Source organism: Caenorhabditis elegans, chromosome X (genome assembly GCF_000002985.6).
Source record: "Caenorhabditis elegans chromosome X".
NCBI lineage: Eukaryota > Metazoa > Nematoda > Chromadorea > Rhabditida > Rhabditidae > Caenorhabditis > Caenorhabditis elegans.
The window spans coordinates 5109283-5134103 of record NC_003284.9 but is presented as its reverse complement, the minus strand read 5'-3'; the positions used below and the strand labels follow the sequence as shown (position 1 = coordinate 5134103).

The window sequence follows — 24821 nt, the reverse complement described above, 5'->3', positions numbered from 1 at the left end:
TATCAATACTTTTCAAGATATTTCGGTTTTGCCGTGACGTGTTGACCGCAAAGGTACCTAGCGCATAAGGGCGGTTTGATTTTTTGTTATTTTTGTTTTTGATTTGGAAATTCTAAATATAAAAGCATTTTTTTGATAGTGTGTCACAAATACTTCTTATTCCAGTTTTACACTATGTTGTATCATTTTCTCATTTTATAGTTTTTTCCAATTTTAGAAGTTAACTGGGAAAACGTGAGAAGACGCTGTAACTTTAAGATTAAAAAATAATAATTCGACCAACTTTGAAAACAAAAGTGCTAAATGCTATTGGACTCAAAAATGTCTTTCGTCTTTTTTCATTTCTTCTTCCGTATTATTTCAAACAGGACGAAATGGAAAAAAACGACGGCCGTCTAATCAACAGCCTCGATGTAAATGTTGGTCTTTCACGTTCGATCTCACTCCTATTCTTCTTCAGAATCTCACAATTGGCCAGTCAACTGATAACTCCTTTTTCTCCACCTTTTAACTTGATGTTTGTGATTTTGATGGGTTATTAGGGTTTCAGTAGTGATCGGACATTTTTGGAGTGTGAACATAAACTGAAGCTAAGATCAAATACATATGTATTAATAAATTCAGATTATTTAGGAAATAGAATGATTGATGATAATGAATTAATATGAGTGTAATAAGTACTATTTTGGGAACATCGCATCAAATTAGAAATGATATCTAGCAATAAATGCAAAGAAAGTCTATTTCCGGCCGGGACAACCTGTATTGGGCTAGTCGAAGATCTCAGCTAAGAAAAGTTGAAAGACCAAGAAGGAAATGACATAGAAAAATCTAAAATAAGAACAAAGAAATTTGGTGTTTATATTTTGTGATCAGCTATCATACGATATCATTTTTAAAAACAAATGGATAAATTAAGTTTATTATTACTACTATTATCACAAGACTATCGAGACCACTGTAACATGAATTGTGTGGGAAATGGCACAAAAAAGGGTATAGGTGCGGAGGGAGATTTACATGTATAATCACAATGGGAGGCAGTGGGCATGACCGTATTTTAAAATGGAAAAACATGTGAAACAAGTTGCTTGTGAAGAGTTGGGTCATGCAAGTGTCATAAGTGTATTCTGGAAAGTTGCTCTGGTTAGTGATACCTCCACAAAAAACGTTTTTCAAAAGAAAAACAAAATTGGTGAATATAGCATACCATATATTCTCCATCAAGACTCGCACTTCAATAGTTTAAATTTGTTACTCATTAAAAAAATTATGTCTTAAAACTAATATAGACAAATCCTTAAAAGTAGGAGAAACAACTGTCTGAAAAATATTAAAAACCATTTCAAAAATGAGCAAGCATTAAAACTTAAATTTCAACAAAAAAGAACCAAATTTTATCCAAAAGCTGACATTTTATTAGCTTGTCCCTTTAGCAGCGGCCAGAAATCAGTGTTTATTCAGTAACCACCCTGAATTGCTAAATGTTGTTAAAACACTGATTCAGATTCATTTTAAGCCAATTATGAAAACATTTTAGATGCTTATAAATTTAAAATTACATTTAAAAAATTTAAGTTTTTGACGGCAAAGTTTTGAATGAAATTTTACTTTGAAAACTTTTTGTCATGTTTCATTATAAAAAATTTCGAAATTATCTGTATGAATTTGACCTTATAGTTTGACCAATAACTAACAGGTCCCTAGCATGTAGCATATGATTCCTAGCTCCCATTTCTATACCATCTATATGTTTATTTCATATCCCTTCAGACGGCAGTATTTCAAAAACTTTTAGAAACTATTAAATATTTAAATTTTATTACCACATGTCATAAAGTTATACGATATCAATAAATTTTCATGAAGCTTCATCCCAAATTATCATAAAATGTACAACAACTTCTTGCTAAATTAAATTTTGAGCAAGTATGCAAAGTTCAAACTTCTTTAAAATTCATTGAGTTTCAAGTCGTGTACACACATACTCAGAGTATACTGAATTGTTGACAAAATGTTTTGCTGGCTGATAATTATGACACTTTATTTGATCTTTTCATGTGCTCCAATAGTCTAAGGGCTTTAAGTTTTGTGATGCAGTTCCTTCAATGTGATTAGTGTGAACGTCTTCACAAAAATATATTGTAGAGAGCGAAAGACGTCAAATTTAATTTTGGTGCCGCTCATTGAATGGCATATGGCGGGCGAATATGAGCGTCTGTACATCTTCTCCTTACTTACTTTCAACAAATTGTTTATTATAGACAACGAAAAATACTATAGTGAGTAGGAGAGGAGAACAAGGTTTTAGGATATTTTTATACCGCTTTACTATTTTTCAAAGGTTGAAGACAATGGTGCTTCAATGGAAAAATACCATATAATACACAGTAGAACTTTTCAAAAACGTTCTGAAATTTTTTGATTTTACAGTTAAAAAAATAGAAATTACTCAGTTTGTCACAGCAAATTTTTAGTTACTTGTATTGCAATGATCCGTATGTGACAAGAAACCCGAACTTTTCAAAAATTTGGCACGCTGCAGAACTTTTAATTATATTTTCTAAAATCTGAACATTTTTCAATTTTTATCACTAGATTGGTCAAATGATTATTATGCAATTAGAAAGAATAATTGGAATGAGAAAAAATCAATAAGAAAAAAGTTTGAAAATTCTTTGATAGTTTAATTTTCGCCAAAATTTTCAAACTTCTAGAAAGTACCTTTTGCCTAAACACTGATACAAATTTTTGACAACTTTAAAATTGTTATGCTTGCTGGAATTCGGAAAATGGTTTAAAGAATAGAAAAAATAAACAGTGTTGCAAGCAAAATGCTAAATTTGAATTAAAAATCCACGTTAAAAATTTTCAAATTTTAGAGTCAGCCTTTCAGTCACTTTTGCCGATTTCAACGACAAAATTCTCAGTGTTAACAAGTTTCTCATAAGTTTCAGCCCCTGATCCACATTTTCCAGTATTTTCCCAATTGAGAATACTAGTTCTTTAATAAAATGTTTCGTTTTGTGCTCCGTTATAATATGCATGTGGGGGGAGCTCAATATACATATATTTAGAAGTTCGTTTTTGTTATTCATCCAGTTTTTCGCCTACGTGAGTACGGCATCAAACAATTTAGTGTGCTTGTGAGTGTGAAGCAGTGAGAGAAAAGTAACTTGTCTTCCAATTTTTACAAGAAGCGCTGGAGAAAAAACATGAAGAAGGCGAGCAACGCATCTGAGATGTATTTTCCTTTTCTTATCATTATTTGTTTTACTTTTTTGGGAAGAATGATTTTCCCTTGCCCCCCTGACTTCATACCGAGTGCTGGTCAAGTTTTATGTGACTCACTTTTTTTTTAGAATTCAGAATCAGAAAACTAAAATAGAACCTGCAATGCGGCCTGGTTTTTGGCTTATTTTGCTAATTTTCAAAATTGCATAGTGTTTGATTTTTAAATTCTGGGAATCTGAGAATTCCTTTTTGAGGCATGTGATTTCAGTCAGAATTAAAATATTCTTTGTACATTTTCATGTCCAATTTCTCTTTCACGTGAGTGAACTTTTGCCTTGCAACCATTAAGTATAATTATTATATTTCTGGTAGTGCGGGGAAAAAAGTAAAATTGTTGTATCTCTCTTAAACTATATTCCTATAAATCCTGGTTTAGTCCCCCTCCCCTAAATGGTTTTCTTTTCAACACAGTTACCTTTAAGTAGAACATTCATGGCGTTCGGATGAGTGTTGTTATAAATGAGTGTTTGTGTGGGGCAAAACGAAACGAAACGAAGCGCGCGTTTTATAATCGTCCTAGTTATCCACGGCCCAAAACAGTACGTAAAACTTGGAGACACGAAGAGAAACACTTTTCTTATTCCAATTTACCTACTCCAGTATTTTTTCGACAACATTTTATTGACAATTTAATTCCAAGGACAAGTGTTATGTTGGTAAATTTACTTGATCACTTTGGGTGTTGCAACAAATTTTTTGATGATATTCTAACATCAGTAACTTCAAAGTTCTATAAATACCCTATTCAATTGAATTTTCAAAAATTTTCGGTCAGTTTTCACCTTTTTCAAATTGGACTATTTTTTATCAAAACTTTTCGATTTCAGAAATTGTTCAAAAATTTTAAAACTCTGTCACTTATTGTTCACTTTGGTAAAGTTTTGAATTGACATGATTAAAATTACAAAAACTGATCGAACATTTCAATAAGTACCCTTGGTTTTTTGAAAAGTGTGTTCAAAATGTATTCAATCCATGACATATCTCTTTCACCCCCAATCTCTTCCTATTTTATATTTTGAGCTATTTTTGACCACAAACCAGATATAAACTATCAAAGCTTCACAAATGTTGGTCAACTCCCCATGTATATTAAAACTGATTGGATTAAGCTTCTCCGTCCTTGCAGAAAATTAAATCCCCCTTAAACAAATGTTGCTTCTCTCCTGAATCTTATTGATGAAATTGCATTAGTGCACGCTCTGATGAATTGAGGAATATTTATCTGATTTCGCGCATTGTCACCACTCTTCCGTCTCGGCCACTTATCGTCTCACAACCCACTGCATCCGAAGATTCATTAGACCCATTATTCAAATTCCATCTATTTAAACTTTCCATGTCCCACAAAACCGGTGTAGAGTCTTTTGATGTTGGTGCAGAAGGATCAGGAAAATTTTACTTTGCAATAGTGCTAAAAGCAAATTGAGCAAGACATCCTTGCCATAGTCTCCATGGAAGACTCTGTCAGTTATTTTTTCATTTTTACATATTTCTATTTAGAAAATTATTTTCTGGGAGTCGGCAAAAAACAATTTACACAAATTTCATTTGTTTCTGACCAATTAAAAAGATTGGCAGATCACCAAAAATTTGCCTGAAGTTTTCAAAATTCAATAATTCGGTCCATTTTGCACTATTATGCAAAACAAGAATCCAACTGAGAACCCTGTTTTTAAGTTGGTGCTCTATCATACAAATAAAAATAAATAAATACAAAAACGTTATGTCTCCCAGTAAACTGCATAATGTAGGTTTTTAGTAAGTATGAATACCCAAAATGAAACAGAAAGCCTAATAATTTCATGTTGCTCTTCAAATGTACTTGTTCCCTTCAATTTTGGGCTTTTCATCTATTTCGAGTCTGCGTCAACTTCAAAAGCACCCGCCGATAAGAAAATTGGCGAAACTTTTTCTCATTTTGGTGGCCCTTTTCCTTCCCATGTTTTCTTTTCGGAAACACACAAGTATCTATTGTGTGTCTCCAAAAAGTTCTCCCTCCCAATCCATCTTCTTGTTCTTTTTTCTACTGTTGCTCCCTATGTATATGTTGGTCTATTTTTTTTTTTGGGAGTGAAACTGGTTTTTAGAACCCCGTCCGCTATTTCTGGTCCGGTGCTCTTCTATTCACCAAATCCGGCGCGGCAGATTATCAGCTCAACTACTACCAAAGAAAAACTAATTTCCTATGACTAGTCTAGTATGTATGTGTGTGTGAACCTAATACATTTTATTTGTATTATTTTGAGTCGGAAATTGAAAATTCGGATTTTTGTCCCTCATACTGAATTTTGAAAATAAAAGTCGTTTTGACCATTTTTCACATTATAAAACCCATCAATCTTTTTAGTTTTATACTTCAAATCCTCGCAAAGAAGGGGTCACACTTTGCTTCACCCTCCTGACGTTTATTACTTTTTCTTTAACGGAGTAGTTTGTGATTCAGAAGCCATTTCGGTTATAGCTTCTTCATCCTCCATCAACTCATCCGTCTATTCTATCCACTGATGCGACACACAACCTCGTATAATCCAAATGCAAATGACACATTTACAGCTGCCGAGAAATTGCGTTGATTCAGCTAATATGTCTTCTTCTTCTTCGTCGTCTTCTCTTTTCCTTCGTCACTTTGCATTTTACGCTATTCCTCGGCCGCCCATCAGGGTATGCAGACCCTAATGGTTGGGGGAAAGAACATCAACAATCATTTCCGTTTTTTTTTCTCTGAGAAAAAATATTTCTGCTCACAATTAGATTTACTATTAGAAAAAAAAACAATTTTCGTGGCAGAGGCAAATTAGAAAAAATTCGATCTCAAATTATTTTTTGTGTATTTTGTGACTACTTCTGACTGAGTGGATTGCTCTAAAATATGCTCATATAGATTTTGATGATTTTAAAAGTAAATCGATTTTTTTTAAATTTCGATGACAACTTTTTCTGTCAAATATTCAAAAATATTTGTTTAGTTTTTTTCCAAAATGTTGACTTCAAAATTTCAAGTCAGAAATGGCACTTTTATATTTAAAACTAAATTTTCTATTTTTTATTTTAAATTATCTATTTAACGACAATTTTTGGAAAGTAAAATAATTTAAAAAATTTAAAAAAATGTATAACAACTAGAGAAAAAATATAAGAAACCGCGAGTGTGCAGAAAAAAAAAGTTTCAGATAGACTTTCTAGCTCAGACTTCACACATTTTTAGTGGGTACCAATAGTAAAAATTATTTTAGAATTTTTAATTTTAAGTTGAACTATTTTTCTTGCAAGATCCCTGTCCCAAATTTAACAAAACATTGTATTTTCCGTAGTTGTATCTTTGATCATTTTACTTCTGCTCAGTGCATTTTTCCGCTTCGCAGCTTTTTTTTCTTATTTGTAAGCGAATGTATTGTTCGCTAAAAGAAATGCGGTGCTTTTTCCTATCAAACTCTTAGATCTAAAAATCGAACAATTTTACTCAACAGAAAAATCTCACTAAAAATCCATTATGTATTCTGAAATGGGAACATAAATCTTGAGAGGCCCCCGTGGCTCTTTTGCTCACACATAAGCGTTTGCGTCTAGCTTTCCGTCGTCTTGACACTCGAGGTCATGGAAAATAAATTTTTTGCAGTCAGGCTAAATACTAAATCGTTTTTTTTTTGCTCGCTAGTCAGAAAAACAAGAAAAATAAGAAAAAAGAGGTGGGGAGTTGACTTCCTTGAGAAAGGAGAGAACAAGAAGTGTGTGCTTTTTTGAATAAAAGCCATCACTACTTGTTTACTCTGATTTTCAGAGAAAACGACTCGACGCTTTCGTTTTTACAACCCTCCATTCTCAAATACATTCTAGAAAAGTTATGAGCATTCAAGAGCATAGACATAAAATGAAAAGGACCAATATTTTCATGATTTTTTTGTATTTTACACTTGTTGAAAAATTCATAGTAATACGCATAAAAATGTTTTGCCGAGTTTCCAAAGAGTCGAACTCCCGGAAATGCCCTTTATCGAAAATTTTAAATCTTGGCACATACGAAATTGCCTGGTATGGATGTACTGGAAACGTGCAAAATAAATTGAAAAGACAGGAAAAAAATTATTGAAAAACATAAAAGTAGCCCAGATAGAGACGGAGCCTAGTATCAATTTTTTCTCATTCTAGTTTTCTTGACATTTCTTTAACTTGGCAGAATTTTTATTCAAACTATCTTTGAAAAATTTTCAACAAAATTTATAAATATCACAAAAGGAAAAATTTCAAAAATCGAAAAAGAATAAAAATTCTAAATTGTTTTCAAACGAGATTTTTCAGTATTGATTTATTCCCTGTTTCAGTTTCACCTAAAATGAAAAAGCCCTCATTAGTTCAAAAGTGGGCGCGCCGGGGAAGTTAGCCGAAATTTAAAATTCATATTTTTTATAATTGCATGTTTCATTGTTTCTCAATTTTTGCAATTATGTGATATTTCTGAACTTCAAACTATCGTGGACATTTTAAACCAAAACTTATATCGAACGGTTCCGAATTAAAAAAGAATTGCCGCAAAATTGAAATTCAATAATAGGATGAACAGTGTGTGGGACGAAAACCCACAAGTTACATGGCGCTGTAAATCTTGAAAAATTCCACATTCAATTTAAATTAATTGTTAGATCCCTTTCAAAACTAAAAAATATATCTTAACTCTATTTCCCTTGACGCACTTCCCTTTATCTTCTCATTCGTTTCCCATACTTTGGTCACGCTAAACCCTATTCCAGAACAAAAAAAGCAGGATCTCGTGCTCTTTTTCCATGAAAAGTTCTCATTCATCTGTCTTGTTCACTCTGAAAGAAAATTGCTGAACCATTACTGGCGCTGTCGTTTCCCATTGCTTTCAAATTTTTTGCCTGTTCATTGTTTCACGAAACAAATGATTTGTTCATTTTAAATCTATTTTTAATGTTTCTAGTTGGTTTCTGTCTAATATTTCGAATTTCAAGATACAATCCCTCAAACAAAATTATCATGTCAAGCAGAAAAAAAAATGTAGAGCATCAATGTTTTTCCTCTAGTGAAACCGTGTACCTGGCACCAGATTTCCGTCACTAATCCATCTTCAAAATAACATGATAAAAATGTTCTTATATCAGATCTGATAAAAGAGGCTTATCTTATATGTCATGTATTTTTGACATAATTGAGAAAAAACGCGAAAAATTGATCAAAAGAGATCTTACATTTTTTATCACAATGTTTCCTCAGATTCCTTACACGTATTAGCGTAATTAAAAATTTTCAAAGAAAAACCTTGAAAAACCTTTTCGAAACATTTCGGGAAAGCTTTTTGAACATGAAAAACGTCTCTCTGAAAATTTAAAAGCAAATCTTCATTAAAGTGCTGACGACTGCTGGGGAATATTAGGCATTGGTATACGTCTGTGACCTACGCACAGGGCCTACGCCTATGGCTTACGCCTATGGCTTATGCCTATGGCCTACGCCTATGGCTTACGCCTATGGCTTACGCCTATGGCTTACGCCTATGGCCTACACCTAATTTAAAATTCGAAATTTGTCTTCAATATTTTGATGATGTTTTTGTTACTTAGTAAATGCCTAAGAATGTCCTGCAAGTTCTTTCCCAAAATCTCTTTTTTTTAGAAGTCTTGTAGTTAAAGCCGCTCATTAGTTAAATCTTACGTCAACATTAAAAACAACTCTTAAACAAAAATATAAGTTTTGATAACAAGCCTGATTTATGAACAAATCGGAACATAACATTCAAATTTCCCAGTATCCGTTTACATCCGCTTGTTTTTCTCTCCCAAGGTCTCACTTTTTTCAAGAAGACAAATTCGGTAAGCCATATGTCACTTTTGACAAAACCACATAAAGACACCAGCACCTGACACTTTGTATCCATCCTACGCATTCCATACAAGAGCACACCTTAACCTGTCATTAAAAGTAAAATTTTTTGTTCATTTTTGTCCAGGAAGAGAACACAAAAACTGACGTGTGTCGCTGTGACATAATAATTTTTCTGCTTTATGATTGTTCATGTTATCAAACGCCTACTATTTGAAAAGGGCATTCCTTTCCGGTCATTTTCTTTAAACAAAAGCTTTGAAAACTTTGCGATTTCTATTTTTAAATGTTTTATTCCACTTCTTCTCTTCAATGAAACAGCAACAACTACTGGCCCCCAAAATCTGCTCACACATCTGCCTCTCTCCAATCATTTCACCAAAACAGTGAGCAGCTGGGTGTCGACTGTTCCCCGCGCACATTTGATTCTATTTTCTTTATGTAATCCATCCATTCCTGTCTTCCTTTGCCCAGCACTACGGAGAGTGTTATTCAACAACCTCATTTCTCGCACCATTACCCTTATTCACTGAAATTCGGTTGAATTCTATTTGCATTCATATTCATCCTCCATGCGTTCAGTCGTTGACTAAGTACAGATGACCTTTTCGGTTTTTTTTTCGCAACTCCTTTTGTCTACCTAAAAGATTCGTGTAATTAGTTATCCCTTCATCCGATCTGTGTGACAAATCGCCTGTTCAATTTCAAAGACCCGCATTCGAAGAATGATAGGTTGCGGAATTCGTTGCTATTGTACTTTTGGTTTGGTATTTTTAGTTTGAACTTTTAAAATGACATAATATGTTTTACCTTATTGACAAATTATAATATTAAAAGTGCTGCCAAAAAAAAGTAGCATGTTTTAGTTTTTTGTCAATTGTGCAAATTAATGTTTCAAATGAGTAGAACTCCAAAACTAGAAATTCTATCGAAAAATGTTTAACTAGCAAAATATTGTCTTCAGTTATGTCTTGTTGTTTTCACATCTTTGAATTTGAGTTAATCACAAAAATCATGACAAAAAATAAAGCAGCCGATCTCGTGAGACTGTTTTTGATGATGTGATTCAACATTTCCAATCGAAAGTTTGTGAATGTAAGGTTATATGTTTTTTATAGGAGGAATACCGTGTCTGAACCTTCCAAAAAATGTAGTACATGTTTCAATCCTTGCCCCAAAAAAAAAGCGAAAATTTTGTGGAATAACTAAAAAAAAATCAGTTCAACTTGCGATTTTTGCCCTAAGAAACGGTACATACATGGTCCCGACAAATATTTGATAACCTTTTTTTTAGTTTTTTCTCGGTTCCCAAGGAATGTGTATAATTTTAATTGATTTCATATTTTTCTTTAGTTTTAAATGAATAAATAGTTATGTTCGGAAGAAAATATGTTGAAAAATAATTGAAAATTCAGCAAAAGTAAGGGGCTAGGAAATTACACTTCTCCTAAAAATTTGTTGTGGAGAAATTTCGCAACTGGGTAATACCCAATGTTGATTCTCAAATTTTCGGTACTCTCTTACTTATTTTTACTTACTTAGGATACGAATGTTAAGCACTCATACTCTTCTTCTTTAAAATTTCATTGTCTACAAAACAAAATTTTTCAAATTGAACCACTGTATTCAACCGTCTAACCTCATTCTGCATGATCCTCATTTCATACATCTTGCGTCTCATTTACAATCCCACGATATGAGAAAACACTCAGTGTGCGCAAATGAAAGGAAAGGTCATTCGGGAATGACCGCAATCTGAGTTTGTCCCCCTCACCCCGATCGTTATCATATGCATAACCCCCAGTGTCCGGTCTTTAGCGTTCCGTCCTTCTTTCTATACCATTTACCTTTTGCTTCCACCTTTCTTGCCCCCTTCCCCAATTGTTTGTCCCTAGCTCTACCTAGATAACACAGCACACTACGGAAAGCAAACATTCAACCTGACTCTCTCCGATGACTCTGACTCCATTGCCGCCTTTGCAAATAGTATAACACTTTCCGATCGATAACTATAAGGCTCGTCTTGACAATTAGATGAATAGTTTATTAATATTCATTTTTCGTAGAATCCACTGCGGGCGCTTTCGCGTACTCTTAAATTATTCATCGCGGAATCTCGGGAGAGTCTAAGCCGACATAATCATTTTTTTTCATAGATTCATCATTAATCCTTTTCATCTCACCCTAACGTGGGCGCGTATGGAATATCCTCCATTTCTGACTCATTTTCATTCCTATTCCTACATTCAAGAGAAAAAAATTGGCAAATGGAATAGGCCACCAGCGTCTTTTCATAGAGTGACATTCTGAGATCAGTTCGAACTTTTTTTTCAAATTCTCAAGGTCGTTCCCCTTCCTTCTTACTTCCCACCACGTTCATCACTGTTTCAATCAAACAAAACGTCAAAGTTGTTCTTTCGGAAACCCTTATCAAATAGGTTTCCGTTTTTCCCCGTTCACGTGAGGTTTGCTGGAAAGTTCTTTTTTTCTGAGAAAACATTAACTTTTATCAACAAAAAATTCCGACCAAGAACTGTTCTGTCGAGTCGAATTAAGGTGGATGGCAGATAGGCGACCCCTACCCCACTTGACCCCTTCCTTGCTAAGCTTCCACTTGCAAGACGAAAAAACGTATTTGAGTTTTTGATTCCTTTTTCTGTGGAAAACAAATCATCTCGTCTGAAAAGTTGTATTAGATTATACATAGCAGACATATATATCGCAGATGTTTTTTTTTTATTTTGTTGTTCGCTTGCTCCGTTCCTAACAATAGATATAAACAAATTTTCACAAACAACTTGAAGATACGAACAACTTTATACTCTCATCCCGGAAATGTTTCAAACTGCCGACACACATTTTCTCATAATCTGAAAATATGTGTTGTAATATATGCATGTATTTCTCTCGAGCTCTTGGCTCGCGCAGTATGTGAGTGTATGTATGTGTGTGTGTCTGTGTGTGGGGGGAGAAATCAATAAATGCGAGCATGTAACGCCGCCGCATGAGCAAGAAAAGACATGCTTGTGGTCGAGCCAAGCGACAGAGCAGGTGCTCAAACTCGCTACATCGCATCCTTTTTCATTGAACCTCGCAACCCGCTTGTTTCCATTTCTCTTTTATGAACTGCGCGCGCAGATGGCGCTGGATTTTTGTGCCTTCATGGCAACAATTCTCAAAACTAAATGAATTCGACCAAAATAAAAAGCCATCTGTCTCTTATTTTAACCTTGGTCAGGCAGACTCATCTTTTCGGTTTTTTAAAGTTTATTTCGAAGGTGTGTCACAATTTATCTATGTTACATTAACGGTGGATCCTGTGGGATATGATTAAAACTTTTTTTTTATGTTGGAAAATTATTTTGTACATAATTTTAAAAATAATTGAAAAAAATTGAAGGAAAAAAATGTTTTTTGATCACCGTTTTCGAAAAATTGGACTCATAATAAAAGCTTTCAAACTATTTTTGAGAAAATTTATTATGATACTTGCTCATTCTAGCACCATATGAATAATTTTCGATTTTTTTTTTCACAGGCCGTATCCTGATTTTCCTAAAAATTTGGCTTTACATGTTGTACTCTTGCTATGGGGAACACTGTGTTTGTGTTTCTTTCGAAAGTTGATACCCAGAGGAATTTAGATATATACTCCGTTTACTATTGGCTCAGAGAAAATAGTTGAGGGGTGTCATCTTCGAAAAATAATATTTGATATGCCGAGTGCGAAAAATGAGTCTGAACGCCCTCCAACGTTCTCATCTTTCAATTCCAGTGTTTATCATTTTGTAACTGAATCTTCAATATTAATTGTTTCGCACGGAAAATCACATGCCACACTGACTTCACAACCGTTACGTATAAGTTGATCCAAATCCCAATTAAGAAACCTCGCAATAATTCAAGTGTTTCACTTTTCGAATTTCCGTTTGCTTACGTAATCGTTCACATACCAGTTCGCTCCTTTTGCCGAAAGTGGAGCGCACTGTTTGTATGTGAGGGAAGGAAGGTTGAGTCACTGTAATACGTATTCACTGTGCAACAGAACAATTTCGTAACGTTACGTTTGAATTGCAAAATACCATATGTCCTCATTTTTCTCAGAAGAACGAACACATTTCTTGTTCTTTTTTTCGTTCCCAAAATGTTTCTGAAAATGTAGAGTTATACACATTTATGAGGTGGTCTATGCATTTTTTGTGTTAAAAGGGTAACATTTGTGCTTTGAAATGGGGCCAAAAGTGCACCTTTTCGTATTTCCTGGTTCCTTCCTCCTAGATTTCTTTATTCCAAGAATGATTTTTCCCTGGAGAATTGCTTTTTCGCTTTTTCTTTCTACATATCTAGCTCGAATTTATTATCAATCATTTCAAAAAGCAACATACTTGCTTCCTCGTACGAATGGCAGCTTATCCCTTTAAATCCTGTAGAATAATTTGTGATTTTTGAGGGTTTTTTTACATTTTTTTTTAATTTTCGATGGTCAATCAACCCCGACCAAAATGCGATAGGATAATTTAGTCGTGTTCCTAATCCGACACTTGACTCAAGTTCAATTCAATTATATGGGAAGGGGGTACCTGCAGCGTGAAGTGCGGAAAGGTGTCGCATTTGTTCCGAGGCTCATATTTCCCACCGCTTGAATAAGCTCGAGCTTGTTCCTACATGTGACACGGCAACATTTCAAATGTCATGTTACATTCTAGTTGTTGTACTCTAGGTTTCATCTAACAAAAAACTAAATTTTTGAAATTATATCACATTATTCTATAATAGTTGCTAACATTTCATGTCAAGTTGAAAGAAAGTACCAATTTTCTCCACCTGGTATTGAAATAGTACATTATTTTTGTTCTAACGGTGAAGTACGACATGTGAGGAAATAATTAAAAACCTTTTTCTATCATGCTAAATTAACCGAATGTCAAAAACATTTTTTATTTCGAGTCAAATATTGGTGAAAATCGAGTTTGCTTTTTGAGAAACGTAAACTGATTTTGCATGTTCTATCCTCTACAATATTGTAATATCAACACTTTAGACATAACTAAAGCATAGAACTGGATGAAAAAAATTGTTTTCATCGACAATTTAAAAAAAATTGGACTACAGAGTTTCCACTGTTTTTTGACTCAAAATAACAAAATTTTCCACTATTAGGAAATATCATAGGAAAGATCTTTTTATCATTTCCTCACAGACCGTAGTTCACATTTAATCTTCTAATCTACTTCACAATACAATTTTTGATCTTCAGTATCAACCTAGACCGAATAGTTAAAACATTCATAATTTGAAGCCCTCACAACAGGAGGTAAAAGCTTCCGTACGTATACATTTGAGAAGACACTCATAGAAGTTTGTGTGAAAGAGGAGGGCATCACCATAGTGTTGTCCAACCAACCGCAGAACCGGTTAGGACCCTTGCCGCCGCCACCACTCTCCGACCGCAGAGAGACCGATCCATCCATGCACCTCTTTCTCTAATAATCTCTGCTTCTCTGGTGAATCTCTTCAAATTTAGTACTGTATTTTAGGCGGTAGGGGGCGTCACCACCACCTTTTTGTCTCCCATACCTCTCTGCTTTTCTCACACTTCATGCAGTTCTCATCAACTACCGTCCGATCATGGTTTTTTTTGATTGATTTCTTTGTCGTTGTTGTCGCGTGGTGCATTGTTCTTCTGATTGAAAATTTCATAGATCCCAGTGAAACCGACTTGTGATTGATGGTCATAAAAAGTCGGTCAGTAATTTATCATTACTTCCTTTTATATCCAAAATATGTATTTCCAAAAACGAAAATTTTCCTATTATAGTTTCTTTTTATTTCTTCTTTAATCGAGTACGTGAGAGCTGTTAGTTATGATACATATTCATGATGTTGGATGTTGGTCTGAATTTAGAATATAGATGTTTGAAGTCGCAAGTTGTCTCCGGGGGCCCCTTCTGCAAATGTACGCATGGAATGTATCTTCATAAAATAAAAAAGCTCAGAAAGCATCAGAAACGAAGGCAAGTAAAAGTTTCTGGAAACAAGTTGCCAAAATTATTAGTGATTTTTTATATCAAATTTTGATTATAAGGATGACCTTTCTACATTCCAACGTTTGATTGTTTTGTCCTATGATTACAAAAAAACCCCCCGACACAGAAAAAAATCAACCGGTTCAGCATTCCAATCAGTCATGCAGAAAACAATCCCTACAAAAGTCATCCGTTTTCTTCATCTTAAAGTTTATCAAATTAGAGCTCAACGCAAACATCAGCACCAAAATCTCATAAAGACAAATCTGGCATTTAATGCTCGGAAGTGTGCAATTTTACAACCTTCAAGTTGCGGTTTTGAAATGTTTTCAAAACTGGTTTGAAAATCTTCGACTAACTTAGTTATTAAAAACCCCACGTAGTGAGATGAAGTTACAAAGTGCTCAGCGAGTATCTTACAGAGTTCAAACCACGAAAATGTAAATGTCAAGCGGAAAAAGGTCATATTGCTTCCTGTCTACTTTTGCTCTTTGAACATCCGTTTGAAAAACATTCAGACAGTGGAGCGGATTTCCATAGATTTTGATATTTCCTGTTTTTTTTTTGAAAATGGGTTTTCAATTTTGATGTCAGGTGCATCACATGAGCATTAGCAATATCTATGGTTTCCAAAAACGGTGCTTCTGCGTCCTCTTTCCAAATTTCCCGTTCCTCTTCTTAGAGACGATCTATCGGATGTTATTATTATTTCTATTTACTTATTTATCCTTTATCCTTTGATAAACCTCATGCAGTTTGGCAAACTGGTCAAGAACGCCCCATTTCTGCTCTAGCTCCGCCCAGCTTCCCTTATTCTGCCCGCAGCTCACTCTTTAATGTTCTCACCTTATCAACGCCACCCAGAGTGTGTGCAGAGGCAAAGTTAAACCAACTGCGGAAGGCATTCGTTTTCCGACATCAAATATATTTAAAATATCAAATATCTTCTCCCAATGTTGACACTGCGTTTTTGAGTAATCTTCTCCGATGTTTCCCGATCCACATTTTTTTCATCCATCCTTGAATCAAAAACAGATAGAGTGAATAGAACTTTGATAAAAATCTAAATCAAATAGGAGAAAAAAAAGTTTCCAAGTACAGTATCCATTCTTCTACAAGTCTCTAAGTCTCTCTTCTTCATCTCTAATCTTGTTTAGGAAGAGCTAACCTTGTTTAGTTTTTTGTGCTGCTCCTGTTGCTGATGCTCTTTTTCATTTGTACATCCTCCTTTTCTCTTCTTCTTTGTGTCTGCTTGCAACAACCATCTCGGCATCTTCGGAGCATCGACATTGAACGATAATTGGGTTTTAGGTGCCTGAATTTCGACGGAGGGAGGCCTCAGGGTTTCATTCGACATGGCACAACGAGATAAAGAAAAAACCACAAAATCGACGAATCAACATTGAAAAGTTGACAAAAAATTAAACATTCTTCCTTGTTCCTTTTTGGTTCCGTTTCCTTCTTGTGTTTGAGCTCTTTGGTTCCTTATATCTGTCTATCAATCTTCAAAAGTTCAGAATTCTTGTGCTTGTTTCCATACCCATTTTTGGCAGTATGATGTGTACATACTTCACTTCAAAAGTTTTGTGGAAGAGAACTACTTGTATGTTTGCCCTTGTGAGAGCGATGTCTGTTTTCATTTCGTCATACTCCATCTCTTCATCGTGTTTCTATCAATCTTCTTTTGTAATTTATCGATTGTACCCTCTACCCACGTTCACTTTTATCATTACCGTGATTTGTCGTCGGCGCTGCTTTCCCGAGTGTGTGTGATGCTACACAGCCATTTCCCCCCATTTCTTCAATTTACTAATTCCTTCATTCCAATTTTGGATGCGGCTGATCTGATCCGAAACGTCATGTCATGCAACCCAAATGTTCTCAGTTCTTGGTTGAAACGGGGAGGGTCATAAAAGTCGCTCCACTATACGATATCACTTCAACTTTACGCACAATACTCATCATCATTACATCCTTGCACTCTTCCACAATGTTTTTTTTTTCAATTCCTAAAACATTTCCCTCTTTTCTTTTCAACAGATTGACCTATATTTTTTTCTAATTCAGACATTTTTTCAGCCATGACGGTGGGTAAACTAATGATTGGCTTACTTATACCGATTCTTGTCGCCACAGTTTACGCAGAGGTATGTTTGTTTAATTGCAAAGGGGTTTGCGCGGGTCGATTCCCACTGACTCGTAACACCAAATTGATTGAAACCACCCGACCAGTCATACGACTGGCATTTAGAAAACCAAAGTTATTTTTGTTAAAGAACTCAATATTTTGATCAAAGATGCTTATTGTGTAATCACTTTAATCAGAACTAATCTAAGATTATATATGACTAGAACTCTCGACTAGATGTTCTATTTCCTAGCAACGAAAACGAACAAAATTGAATAATGCAAGTGCACTTTATTAGACTTTCTGGTCTCTGGGGGTAAAAGGGCAATGTTCAGAGAATGGATTACATATTTTGCATACTGTTGGAAGTCTTACATGAACATATTATAATAGCCTAACTTGTCGAAAAGCAATCAAGACTCAATCTCACAGCTCTCAAGCACCCCCACTCAAGTGCCAATTGCAAAATATTTTTGCAGGGTTCCCCAGCAGGCAGCAAGCGACATGAGAAGTTCATTCCAATGGTCGCATTTTCATGTGGATACCGCAACCAGTATATGACCGAAGAGGGATCATGGAAGACTGATGATGAACGATATGCCACCTGCTTCTCTGGCAAACTTGACATCCTCAAGTACTGCCGCAAGGTATTGTTTTGTATGGTTTTGGGTTGAACACAATCAAGCAATTTTCAATAAAAGTTTACGCCTTTTTTGCAAACATTTAATTTGGCGTTTTCATGCTCTAAGTCTTGCTCCGTGTAGTCACAAATGTCACAAATACAATTGAAATAGGGATAGGACCAACATTGCAAGGAAGACAATTAAACTTTAAACAACCATGGTTCTCTGGCTTTCACAAAACTTCCAATCCTTCAGGGATTTTTTGCTGCTTCTCATAGATTGTTCCGGAAACAAAACAGACATAGAGCAAAGATATACACATTCCCCGCGTGCTTCTTTTTCTCTCCCAACAAGGCGTAAATTTGAGTAAGGACCTCCCGTCGGTTAGTCCCATGGGGAGGTGAAGTTGAACACGCGACTCGATTGCACACATGAGTTTCTCAAGTTGGTAGTTGTACACATTTCTAAGAAATGGGGACACAAGAAATGTAACGAATCAAATCTCGTTTCAGGCTTATCCATCCATGAACATCACCAACATCGTCGAATACTCGCACGAAGTGAGCATCTCCGACTGGTGCCGCGAGGAAGGATCGCCATGCAAGTGGACTCACAGTGTCAGACCGTACCATTGCATTGGTGAGTTGTAATACATCAAATAATACTATGACAAGAAGCTGGATGTCAGCTTTTTTGCGTTTCTTTTAAGAAAGCTCACTGAAAATAAATTATGAGTTTCCGTGTCAATTAAATATCTAGTGAAAAGGGAAATTGAGAAAGATATTTAGAAACTGATTTTTAATCTCATTCCCCCCGTTACAGACGGAGAATTCCACTCGGAAGCTCTTCAAGTCCCGCACGACTGTCAATTCTCGCACGTCAACTCGCGCGACCAATGCAACGACTACCAGCACTGGAAGGATGAAGCTGGAAAGCAGTGCAAGACCAAGAAGTCCAAGGGCAACAAGGATATGATTGTCAGATCATTTGCCGTTCTTGAGCCATGCGCACTCGACATGTTCACCGGTGTTGAATTCGTCTGCTGTCCAAATGACCGTAAGTTACCATGACAGTTTCCAGATGAGTCAGTTGTAAGTGTCATAAGATGATATGACTTAGTACGGTGGAAATAAAAACATTAAGTAGAGGGATTAACGGAAAGTAGATCATTCATCATTTTTTTTCTCTGCAGAAACGAACAAGACTGATGTTCAAAAAACTAAAGAAGACGAAGACGACGACGACGATGAGGATGATGCTTATGAGGATGATTACTCAGAAGAGTGTAAGAAACGATAATTCTTTTTTCTAATTAAAGATTATATTTTTTATTTTCAGCCGACGAGAAGGACGAAGAGGAACCAAGTTCCCAAGATCCATACTTCAAGATTGCCAACTGGACCAACGAGCACGACGATTTTAAGAAGGCAGAAATGAGAATGGATGAGAAGCACAGAAAGAAGGTTGACAAGGTGAGATCAAGTGGATAATGATTTAAGGGAAGACTATGGAATTAGTATTAGATACCACTTTCGCAAATTGAATCTTCTTTGAAGTTAAAAAAGACTTTTAATTAAAAATTATTGCATGACACAAACTATGAATATTCAGGTGATGAAGGAGTGGGGAGATTTGGAGACGAGATACAACGAGCAAAAGGCCAAGGATCCAAAGGGAGCCGAGAAGTTCAAGTCTCAAATGAACGCCCGCTTCCAGAAGACCGTTTCTTCGCTCGAAGAAGAGCACAAGAGAATGCGAAAGGAGATCGAGGCGGTTCATGAGGAGCGTGTTCAGGCAATGCTTAACGAGAAGAAGAGAGATGTAAGAACTTAGGCGAAGTAAGACAACATAAACTAAATAATGTGTTTTTTCAGGCTACACACGATTATCGTCAAGCTCTCGCTACTCACGTCAACAAGCCAAACAAGCACTCTGTTCTCCAATCTCTTAAGGCTTACATCCGTGCAGAGGAGAAGGATCGCATGCACACTTTGAACAGATACCGTCACTTGCTGAAGGCCGATTCAAAGGAAGCTGCCGCATACAAGCCAACCGTTATTCATCGGCTTCGGTAATAGAATCAAACATTCCTGATTAAACTAAAATTTATTTAGCTACATCGATCTTCGCATCAACGGAACTCTTGCGATGCTTCGCGACTTCCCAGATCTTGAGAAATATGTCCGTCCAATTGCAGTCACCTACTGGAAGGACTACAGAGACGAGGTGTCACCAGATATCTCAGTTGAGGACAGTGAACTCACTCCAATCATCCACGATGATGAGTTCAGCAAAAAGTAAGAAAGACTCCGCTTTTCCATAGCATTCATTACAAGCGTTTTTCAGCGCCAAACTTGACGTGAAGGCTCCAACAACCACCGCCAAGCCAGTCAAGGAAACCGACAATGCTAAGGTTCTCCCAACCGAAGCATCTGACTCCGAGGAGGAAGCTGATGAATATTACGAGGATGAAGATGATGAGCAAGTTAAGAAGACACCTGACATGAAGAAGAAGGTCAAGGTTGTTGACATCAAGCCAAAGGAGGTAGGCGTTGAAAAAATTCTGAAAGTTTATCTGTAATTTATGGAACTTTCAGATCAAGGTCACAATAGAAGAGGAGAAGAAGGCTCCAAAATTGGTGGAAACATCAGTACAAACTGATGATGAGGACGATGATGAGGACTCTTCCTCGTCCACTTCATCCGAATCTGATGAAGATGAAGACGTAAGGGTTTCCAATCTTCATATTAATTTAATTGTTTGCATTTTTCAGAAAAACATCAAAGAGCTTCGTGTCGACATTGAGCCGATCATCGATGAGCCAGCCTCATTCTACCGCCACGACAAGCTCATCCAATCACCAGAAGTCGAGCGTTCAGCGTCCAGCGTCTTCCAACCATACGTCCTGGCATCGGCGATGTTCATCACCGCTATCTGCATCATCGCCTTTGCCATCACCAACGCTCGTCGTCGCCGTGCCATGCGCGGTTTCATCGAGGTAGACGTCTACACACCAGAGGAGCGTCATGTCGCTGGAATGCAAGTCAATGGCTATGAAAACCCGACGTACTCATTCTTCGACTCGAAGGCCTAAACCACCAAGACCGTACTTTTTTTACTCACTACTACCAACAATTTTACACCAAAATGATCCATTCTCCTATCTCAGATACACCTTTTTTCAAACTTTTGTTCTGAATAACATCAAAATTTCAAAATTCCATTCCCCTCCACCCTCCCTCTCTCTTCAAATAAAAAAGTTGTGAGTGTTACAAAATTATCAAAAATATTCAAAATTAAATTCAAAACCAATTCTCCCCGTAGCTGTTTCGTCATAACAACAAAAACCGGACACTCATGCTTGTTGTTCGTATTTTTTGATATCGATCTATCCGTTTCACACGAACTAAATTGAATATAATTCACGTGTTTTTAGTATTCAGAAGCACCGATCACCTTTCTATTTTTCCAACTCATTATTCTTTTCTTCAACACTTCCTAACCACCCCGATCTTGAAATACACCCTATTTCTTGTGATAGTCTTATTATGCACACTTCTCTCTGTCTTCCGATTTGCTCGTTTACTGAGTTTATTTCTTAAGAAAGTCAACAAACATTTGTATTAATAAAGAAGTCCAAAGATGAATTTGCATCCCAATATGCTTCTAAACTTTTTTCGTTTCACACATTTTATTGTCGTGAACTTCTACTCGTTTTCTTCTTTGTAACAACCTATTGTGAAAGTTTTCCAATAAAAAATCTGAAAAATACAGGAAACATTTAGTAATAATGATGAAAGAAAGAGAAATCAAAATTGCACATTACAACGTTTTTTTTTTTTGAAAGAAGAAGACGGTCAGAATTAGAAAGTTTCTTGGAAAATGAAATCAGTAGATCGCTTTGTATTGGTCGTTGTCGAACGCATCGAGCCCGGTCCCTGAAATTAAATCTATATGATAAATTGAGTGCATTAAGCAAATTATAAATAATGTCTGTTATCTTTTGTAAATTTAGAAAAAAAAACAATCTCCCGGTCATAACCACTTTAGAGGTTATGAGTTTAAATGAAAACAAAACATTAAAACGTTAAATATGACGTCAAATCTATAATTGTGATCAGAAAGATTTAAAACATCGATATGGGTTTTACAGTCACAAAATGACCATTTAAAGCCAAAGTCCAAAAAAATGTTACGTCGCTTCTTAAAAATTGATGATTTAACAGATTGTCTATTATAATTAAGCATTTAAAAGAATTTAAAAAAACATCATTTTTGGGAATAACTATACTTTAAAATGGGGGTAGGTTCTGTAGGTTTTTGGCTTAAATGACAGTAAACAGTCTTAATATATCAAGAATAATTGAAAAATGTATAGAGTTGTTCTAAAATTCTAAATGATTTATTATCAACTTTGCAGGTAAGCTATAAATTTTCAAATTATTTTTAAATTTCCACTCAAATCTACATTATTGCATTTTGTGGCAAAAACAATTATTGATTTTTCTAGTATGTTTTTTTCTTAGCCTCATAACTTTATTTGTCAAACTTTCAAACACTTTCCGGAAAGAAAACTATTACCACTTATCATAAGTTTAAACTGTGTTTTGTAAAAAGAGATTTGAAATTTTGCGCGGAAATTCAAATGTAATTAAATCCTTTCTAGTTTTTTTCATGACATTTTCTCATAAATATTCCCACAAAAGTTAGTTTAACCTACCGTTTGCTGTGACGGGACGGTTTTGTATTCCTTTCCAGTGAAGGGATAGTTCTGAAAAATTTCATGCTGTAATCTGCACCTATGCTATTTTGTAATGCCTAGAATTGCAACTAATTTATTTGCATTTCATTCAAACTACCCAAATTCTGTGGTTTTATCCATACTTCACGGCGCTGCAGGATGAAATCAAAGATGTAGACAATGACCATCAGGAACTCGAGTACCTGAAATTATCGAATTAAAATGACAATTGTTCCAACCAAATCAAGAAACCGCGGCAGCAATCCATTGTCCTTGAATGTGACCTCGTCCTCTTCCCTGATAGTTTACTTCCCTGTCGTTTGCCAAAACTGCCATCCAGGTTCCCAAGATTCCAGCGATAAACATGAACACAATTCCAAGGATCGCATATACCTTCTCCTGAAATTTGATGAGGTTTTTGGAGTAAGAGACATAGACAAAATTTGAAAACCACAATTTTTTGTCATATGGAAGAAGAATCGGCTGACAATCGCTGTGAATCGAACCGTTTCTGGCGTTTTAAATTTTCTTTCATATTCCATTTCGGACGATCAGGTTTTTAGTGAGTTGTAAAAAACTTTACCAGTGCGATGATGATGGATGGAATGCAACGATGAGCGTTAAGAGCGAAAAGAAGGATGATGACACCACAAAACATAGATAGTCCAAGGAATATTACCAGCACAAAGAGCTGGAAAGTTATACTTTTTTTACTCTTAGAGAGCCGAAAAAGCATTGGCTTACCTGCCCCATGGCAGTATATCCAAAAACATTCATAATCATGGTGCATGCATCCCCTCCGCAAGTGATCTGCACCAGCCATTGAAGCACAAAAAACATGAGCTGTAAAACTTTCCGATTTCTCCCAATTTCTACATTTCCTCAAATAACCATACCAATTGGAACCACCTCAAAAGTCCCATCGGATGACCCCACATGTGAGGAGTACACTCGACGGGTTCAACGTCTACCACTGAAACCTGAAATTTTTGGTTTTATTCCCGGAAGCTTCAAATCTGATTTTATTTTTGTGTTCGCATCCCTATAATTTTCAATTTGCCGAAAAAATAAAAATGTATGCGTTTGGTTTGGTTTGATAATTATATGCGTGTGCGATTTTGTCTTTTTTGGAAATGGGGATTGAGGAAACGTGACAGGTGAAAAATTTGCCTTCCAATAAAATTTTTGGTTTTTCGTTGGTTTTTCGGAAAATTATATATATTGGATTTATATAAGAGGTGGATTTCATGAAACTGTCAAAAATCAAATCATAAACAAAAATTTAATGGGAAATAATTGTTTTTAATGTTTTTCATATGCAGAAATTATTTTTCCTTAACATTTACGGATTCAAAATACATGAAGTAACGACATTGTCCGTAACGTGGAACATCGCAAAAAAACCTTGCTTTAAGGTGTCAGAGGCTAAATTATTAAAAACAATTGCTACGGGGCAAATGACTAAATACATAATAAAACTTTTCAAAAAAATGTTGCAAAATGTTTTATTTTGAGTCAATAAATATCTAGTTTTTTAATGGATATTGTATAAAAAAGTGTTTCAGTTGTACATTGTAGGTTTCCAAAAATCGGAAACTTAAAAACAAAAGCTGGGAACTTTTTGAAATTAATTTTCAGTAAATTTACCAAAAAAGGTTTGTTCTTTCATTTCTGACTTGAAAGTTTTTTTTTTGGAAAATTTGACAAAATTTAAGGTTTTAGCAAATATTAGTTTTTTCTCGATATTCTGACTCGCTATTAAAATTTGTTGAAAAGGATTAAAGTGAAAATAGCATATTTATACTTACCTCTACATCTGGTTTCAAAATTGGGCCTTCTCGATAGACAGTTTGTTGATAGACAGGCTGGCTCAAGTAATCTCTGTCTGCTCGAAACTTTGTCTCATTCTCGATATACGCCTTGTCTTTGCCATACATCGACATGGTTCTTAAATAAAAAATATTACAATTGAAAACTAAGACTATTGTTTCATAATAACCAAAAAGTGTGAATCAATATGATCATGGAGGAGGGAATTAGAAGTTCTGTTTCTTATCATGATAATTCCTAGTGCAGTACTATTATCGCTCATCGATTCCTTAATGGCCGATAATTTGGTAGCCACCTTTCAATAAAAAGGTTGTTTGTCTAGTGATTAGCGTTGTGTGTT

The 24821-nt window shown here is 35.4% G+C and overlaps 2 protein-coding genes and 9 non-coding genes across 12 annotated transcripts; 4 read left to right on the top strand and 7 right to left on the bottom strand.

The window, feature by feature from the left end:
• Window positions 1-4240: 4240 nt before the first annotated feature.
• Window positions 4241-4540, bottom strand: C31H2.11. Its single transcript, NR_070996.1, has one exon. It is a non-coding gene; the product is annotated as an Unclassified non-coding RNA C31H2.11 (non-coding RNA).
• Window positions 4541-5824: 1284 nt separating this feature from the next.
• Window positions 5825-5910, bottom strand: C31H2.5. The gene has a single exon (NR_070995.1). It is a non-coding gene; the product is annotated as an Unclassified non-coding RNA C31H2.5 (non-coding RNA).
• Window positions 5911-9617: 3707 nt separating this feature from the next.
• Window positions 9618-9670, bottom strand: C31H2.9. Its single transcript, NR_070993.1, has one exon. It is a non-coding gene; the product is annotated as an Unclassified non-coding RNA C31H2.9 (non-coding RNA).
• C31H2.8 lies at window positions 9618-9670 on the top strand. The gene has a single exon (NR_070994.1). It is a non-coding gene; the product is annotated as an Unclassified non-coding RNA C31H2.8 (non-coding RNA).
• A 1190-nt stretch (window positions 9671-10860) lies between these two features.
• C31H2.7 lies at window positions 10861-10981 on the top strand. Its single transcript, NR_070992.1, has one exon. It is a non-coding gene; the product is annotated as an Unclassified non-coding RNA C31H2.7 (non-coding RNA).
• Window positions 10861-11025, bottom strand: C31H2.13. The gene has a single exon (NR_070991.1). It is a non-coding gene; the product is annotated as an Unclassified non-coding RNA C31H2.13 (non-coding RNA).
• Window positions 11026-12094: 1069 nt separating this feature from the next.
• On the top strand, window positions 12095-12214 carry C31H2.6. Its single transcript, NR_070990.1, has one exon. It is a non-coding gene; the product is annotated as an Unclassified non-coding RNA C31H2.6 (non-coding RNA).
• C31H2.10 lies at window positions 12099-12218 on the bottom strand. The gene has a single exon (NR_070989.1). It is a non-coding gene; the product is annotated as an Unclassified non-coding RNA C31H2.10 (non-coding RNA).
• A 5019-nt stretch (window positions 12219-17237) lies between these two features.
• Window positions 17238-21682, top strand: apl-1 (Amyloid-beta-like protein; the record flags this gene model as incomplete). 2 transcript variants are annotated; one of them, NM_076469.6, is made up of 12 exons in its annotated part: window positions 17238-17305; window positions 17766-17933; window positions 18422-18548; window positions 18732-18965; window positions 19102-19194; window positions 19248-19381; window positions 19521-19730; window positions 19784-19980; window positions 20024-20206; window positions 20256-20454; window positions 20507-20635; window positions 20684-21682. In NM_076469.6, the coding sequence occupies 12 exons, from the start codon at window positions 17240-17242 to the stop codon at window positions 21002-21004; spliced, it is 2061 nt and encodes a 686-aa protein (NP_508870.3). The 2 variants fall into 2 exon arrangements, with proteins under 2 accessions (NP_508870.3, NP_508871.1); NM_076470.8 differs by having other exon boundaries at window positions 17240-17305; window positions 20513-20635; window positions 20684-21004.
• On the bottom strand, window positions 18224-18355 carry C42D8.13. Its single transcript, NR_070988.1, has one exon. It is a non-coding gene; the product is annotated as an Unclassified non-coding RNA C42D8.13 (non-coding RNA).
• Window positions 21678-24598, bottom strand: C42D8.1 (MARVEL domain-containing protein). The gene is made up of 8 exons (NM_076468.9): window positions 24460-24598; window positions 23548-23631; window positions 23396-23494; window positions 23235-23342; window positions 22904-23050; window positions 22795-22854; window positions 22631-22681; window positions 21678-21848 (listed from the first exon to the last, which is right to left on the bottom strand). Exons 1-8 carry the CDS (start codon window positions 24592-24594, stop codon window positions 21774-21776), a joined length of 759 nt encoding a protein of 252 aa, NP_508869.2. The 5' UTR covers window positions 24595-24598; the 3' UTR covers window positions 21678-21773.
• Between the last annotated feature and the right edge of the window lie 223 nt (window positions 24599-24821).

Coding starts and splice junctions, on each gene's coding strand:
- C42D8.1 (NM_076468.9), bottom strand. CDS start 24,594: ATGTCGATGTATGGCAAAGACAAGGCGTATATCGAGAATGAGACAAAG. Junction 22,855..22,903: donor GACAATGGATTGCTGCCGCG/GTTTCTTGATTT, acceptor CGATAATTTCAG/GTACTCGAGTTCCTGATGGT. Junction 21,849..22,630: donor CCGTCCCGTCACAGCAAACG/GTAGGTTAAACT, acceptor ATTTAATTTCAG/GGACCGGGCTCGATGCGTTC.